Consider the following 4,888-nt stretch of genomic DNA (forward strand, 5'->3'; position numbering starts at 1 on the left):
GGCTGGAGCCATGGATGTCTCCTCATCTGCTAACGAGTATGTTGTAAAATATGATGATGTGTCAGACTGGACATGTATAAAAGGCTTTTTAACTTTTTATTGGGACACTTCCTGAGAAGTGAGCCCGGATGGTGAGCAGCTGCCTTCTGTAATTCTAAGCAATTTCTCTGATCTGACTAAGATTACAATTTCTATCAGAATCTGTTGTCATGTCTCCTGGTTATTTAATACATATAAATTATGAAGTGTTATTTAAAGAGTTTTCCTGATCAATCTCTTTTCAGGAAAAGAACCTAAGAGAGAGAAAGCTTAAAGGTGTAGAATCACACAGAGCTTTCCATAACACATGGTGTTTCTGCCTGGTTCCAAACTACGGACCTTTGGCGTGGGAGGCAAACCTGATAACTGTTACACTACGGAAAAAGAAATAGAGCAGGTTTGCCTTAACAAGGGAAAAATATAATCTGAAAACACTCCAAAAACCTTTCACTGATTTAGCACCAATAATAGTTTATCTGATAAAATGGTAAATAATCTGTTCTCTTTAATCTGTAGCTTTTTATTCTTCTTTTCTGTAAGATCTTCAATCTTCCATTGATACACTGACATATGCCAAGCAGTGTTTTAGATTTCTATTTTTCTAAAAAAAATGTTGGATGTGGCAAATTATCTATTAGTGAACCCTTTGTGTCTAGAAACTCCAACTTCAAATAATAAAAAATCCAGTCTCATAGTCTGTGGATCCCTGTGAGCACATTTCATCATAATAAATATATTTAGTTTTACTATACAAAAAAAGTGACCTAAAACATTTCAATTTTTGAAATAATGTTGATGCCCTTAAAGCTGCAATTATGATGATCTGACAAAGGAATTAGTATGTTTTTCCTCTTGTAGATAAAATAGGCTAGATATTCCATCCATCCATTTTCCATCATGCTGCATCCCTGCTGGGGTGCTGGTCCCTATCTCCAGCTGTCAGTGGGTGAAAGGCGGGGTCCACCCTGGACAGAGAGGCGGTTTGTCCAACCTAACCTAACCTAACAGTCATGTTTTTGGACTGTGGGAGGAAGCCGGAGTACCCGGAGAGAACCCATGCATGCTCAGGGAGAACATGCTAACTCCATGCAGAAAGACCCTGGGCCGAGAATCAAACCCAGAACCTTCTGGCTGCAAGGGACAGCACTGAGCAGCCAAGGCTGCATATTATGATAAATCAATAGTATGGGGAAATGGAAATACACTTATTTCAACAAAAAAATATAACTGTATTTCTATTTTTATTGTGAATGTTTCAGTCCAGGAGTAAGGACCGTGTGTACTGGCCCCTGTCTAAACCGCCCTTGGTTTTAACTAAATCTATATCAATAATTTTATTTTTTTTTCTATTTGAAAGAACCCAGCATTAGCTGTCATTGGTGCTGAGTTCTTAGCAGGTTGTTTTGGATCAGACATTGATGTTCTGGTTTCCTCTCATATCCCTGCATCCATCCTCTTGGCAGCTGGACCTCGTATTTTCCTGACCTTGGAGCAGCTGACTCACAGCAGCATCTCACTCTGCTCCCCATCAATCTGTTGCTTTCCGCCTTTCTGCTCTCCACGCATTCAGAGATGAAGTGAGCCCCCCCCCTCCGGGCGCGCCCCGCCTCCACGCCCCTGCAGCGGCCGCTGTCTGCTCGCTGCAGCTCCGGCCAGCGGTGCCGGTGCAGTGCAGCTCCTCACCTTCTCCTCCATGACTGATTCTACTGGAAGGAGGGTTGGAGGAATGACACAGCGGCGCACATCTGGGCGCCTCCGCTCGGAGCTTTTCGGATAAATCCGCCTCATTTCCAGCTGTTTCTCTGAAGAAGCGCTTCCCCGGATTAACGGTCGCTTCTGAGGCGCGTTCCTCCATCTCCCACCGGAGGAGGAGGAGGAGAAACCCTGCTAGTTTAGTGAAGCGCTGGCGTCTGGCAGCAGGTGGGCTCCAGAGCGCCATGGTGGTCTTCAACGGACAGCTGAGGGTCCGGATCTGCGAGGCGCTGGACCTGAAGCCCACGGCTTGGTCCCTGCGTCACGCCGTGGGTCCCAAGACTCAGACCTTCCTCTTGGACCCCTACATAGCCCTGAACGTGGACGACTCCCGCGTGGGGCAGACCTCCACCAAGCAGAAGACCAACAGCCCCACGTGGAACGACGAGTTCTCCACGGAGGTGATCGACGGCCGCAGGATAGAGCTGTCTGTCTTCCACGACGCGCCGATTGGATACGACGACTTCGTAGCGAACTGCATCATCCAGTTTGAGGACATCCTGCAGAGCGGCAGCAAGCATTATGAGGAGTGGGTGAGTCTGACCCACGGACACCACGAGGATCCACAGCAAAACAAACAACAACACCAAATAAATATCCACCTGTTTGCTTCATTTACATCATCCACGAATTTCAACCAAATCCAGTCTAATGTTGATGCACCAATAAAGCTTAATATTGATGCACCAGCTCAATAAGACCCCTAATCTGAAATATAAACAAATTAAAGTGACAGGTTGGAAAATAAAAACACATCACAATCATTAGGTTTCCTCTAAACTGCGCACATCTAGTAAATTCAGCGCATAAGAAAATATATGCAGCAGATAAAATAAAATTCAACATTAACTGTAAGAGATTTAGACCAGTAACATTTTTTCCATACCACTCTGAGGACATTTATCATTCTGTCATTCTTACTAAATAAAACCACCACACAAAAAAAGCTATTTTTCACTATGTTACCAATAACATAATATAAACATATATCTATATATGGAATACATTTATTTTATTTTTATTTCATTTATAACATTTAATTTTAATATGAGCACTATAACGAATACAACCTAGAGAGACTTGAAATAGTTCCTATGTTCTTTGGCACTTGGACTCCGGCAGTAGACTGGATGCTGTGAGATGACATGAGCGTGGATAATGTATCATTTACGTTTAGGATCTGATTGGTGGAATAAGTCTGAGGATGAGGAGGACTGAGAAGTTGGGGGAATTGGAGAAAGGTCTGCTGGTGTGCAGGGGGTAACTGTTTTTTTTGTCTTTGCTTAGATGAGACAGAAATACGACCTTAACCTTAAAGGGAAACACCATTTTTTTTGTTTTTTTACATTGGCCCCTTGATTTTACATCCGGTTATTCCATCATGTTCTACTCACCCATATGAGTTTTGTGTCATTTAGAGCTGTTCTGAAGATATTCCGTTAGGTTATAACCAAGTAACGTCTTCCTATGGGCAACGACTTGAAGGCACAAACTAAACTGTTCATAATTTATCATTTATGGTACGCCAGCATTCAGAACATGTAGGAGAATCACTGTCCCCCAGACATCCACAGATTGCCCATAGGAAGACATTATTTGGATATAACCTAATGGAATATCTTCAGAACAGCTCCAAATGACACAAAACTCATATGGGTGAGTAGAACATGATGGAATAACGTAAAATAGAGGGCCAATCTAAAAAAAACTGTGTTTTCCTTTAATACTTTTTTCAATCTTGAGCAGCCAGAGCACCGTCTTATATCACTGGAAACTTTCTACTCGACGTTTTTTTGTGGTTTTGTCTTTCATATTATTCTCCTAAATTAATTATTTTTTACATCCATTTAAATAAAAAAAATTAAATAATTTTGTGTTTATAAACAATTAACAAGCATTAACCTACATATTAGCCTCCCCAATAACAGTAATTTGTAGACTGATAGAAGATGTAGCTCTAAAAAAGCTCTCAGCTGCTGAATTTTCTTTACTGGAGCGTCTTTCTGCTTCTTTTCTTGCTGCCTGTGCCTCATAAAATCATAGTTATCTCAGAGCCCAAAGGAAGTTTAAAAAATAAATTGTTATCTGTTTATTTTGATATTTAAAATTTTATGGAAACGTTAAATCAAAAAGCTGCACTGTTCTCCATTTGTTTTATTTTGATCTTATCTAGCAATATAAAAATATAATCCTGTTACTTTCATAATTTTGTGGCATGTATGGTAAAATGTTGTCATGACGCTAAAATTACAAACTTGATATCGATTTTCAACATCAAGAAGATAAAAAGCACCAGATGATTAAAACTCACCCAAAGGCAGCACACTGTGACAATATTTCATGGTAGTTTGTGGTATTATTCTGTTAATTTATCAGTAATCTAAAAGTCTGAATTTGACAATAGAAAATTGTACAAATCAAATCTGTATTTAGTGTCGAAATCATGCAGAATTAGTACCGTATTAGGAAACAGCGTTTCAGTATCAATTGTTTTGACAACACTAGTATGGTAAAATAAAACCAGTAAATAGATATTTAACTGATGCATGATAGAAGAAACATCTCCATAAAATAAATAAAAATGAAGCTGGTAAAATGTATGATTAATGCAGTAATGTTTCCTGTAGTTTAAAGAGGAGGAATAGAGACTCTAATGAGCTTTTCAGCTAGAAGTGCACTGATCTTTAGCTGCAGATTCAGTTTTTGGTTCTTTTCCATTTCCTCTTCAACTGGTAAAAGAAAGCCGAATGCCAGAACAGCATTTGTTTCTCTGTTCCTTCCTGCTGTTAGAGGTCATTCATTATTTACACTGGGAGCAGAAACAGTGTCATGGCGCTCTGTGGGAGAGCAATTACTTTAAAATGGGCTTTTATTATTATTTTAAAACTAATCATGATTATGAAACTGATATTTCCAACTGACTTAGTAGCTAACCTGACCAACGCAACATTGAGTCATTGTGTAGTCCATAGAGCAGGGGTTCCCAAAGTAATTAGTATAGTTACTGGTTACTACTCCCAGAAAGTAACTGAGTTACTAACTGAGTTACTCCATAATAAAAGTAACTAGTTACTAGTAAAAGTAACTTTTGCATTAT

The 4,888-nt window shown here is 39.8% G+C and overlaps 1 protein-coding gene across 2 annotated transcripts in view; it reads left to right on the forward strand.

Annotated features, from left to right (window-relative positions):
* Positions 1-1,642: 1,642 nt before the first annotated feature.
* The window catches only part of LOC107090628 (protein kinase C epsilon type-like), a 143,103-nt gene continuing 139,857 nt past the window's right edge, over positions 1,643-4,888 (forward strand). For both annotated transcript variants that reach the window (XM_015384125.1, XM_015384126.1), the window contains exon 1: positions 1,643-2,324. In XM_015384125.1, the coding sequence (XP_015239611.1) occupies positions 1,977-2,324 (348 nt within the window). In that variant the 5' untranslated portion in view covers positions 1,643-1,976. The remainder of the gene's footprint in view (positions 2,325-4,888) is intronic.

This window comes from Cyprinodon variegatus, unplaced genomic scaffold (genome assembly GCF_000732505.1).
Source record: "Cyprinodon variegatus isolate N-32 unplaced genomic scaffold, C_variegatus-1.0 Scaffold304, whole genome shotgun sequence".
Lineage (NCBI taxonomy): Eukaryota > Metazoa > Chordata > Actinopteri > Cyprinodontiformes > Cyprinodontidae > Cyprinodon > Cyprinodon variegatus.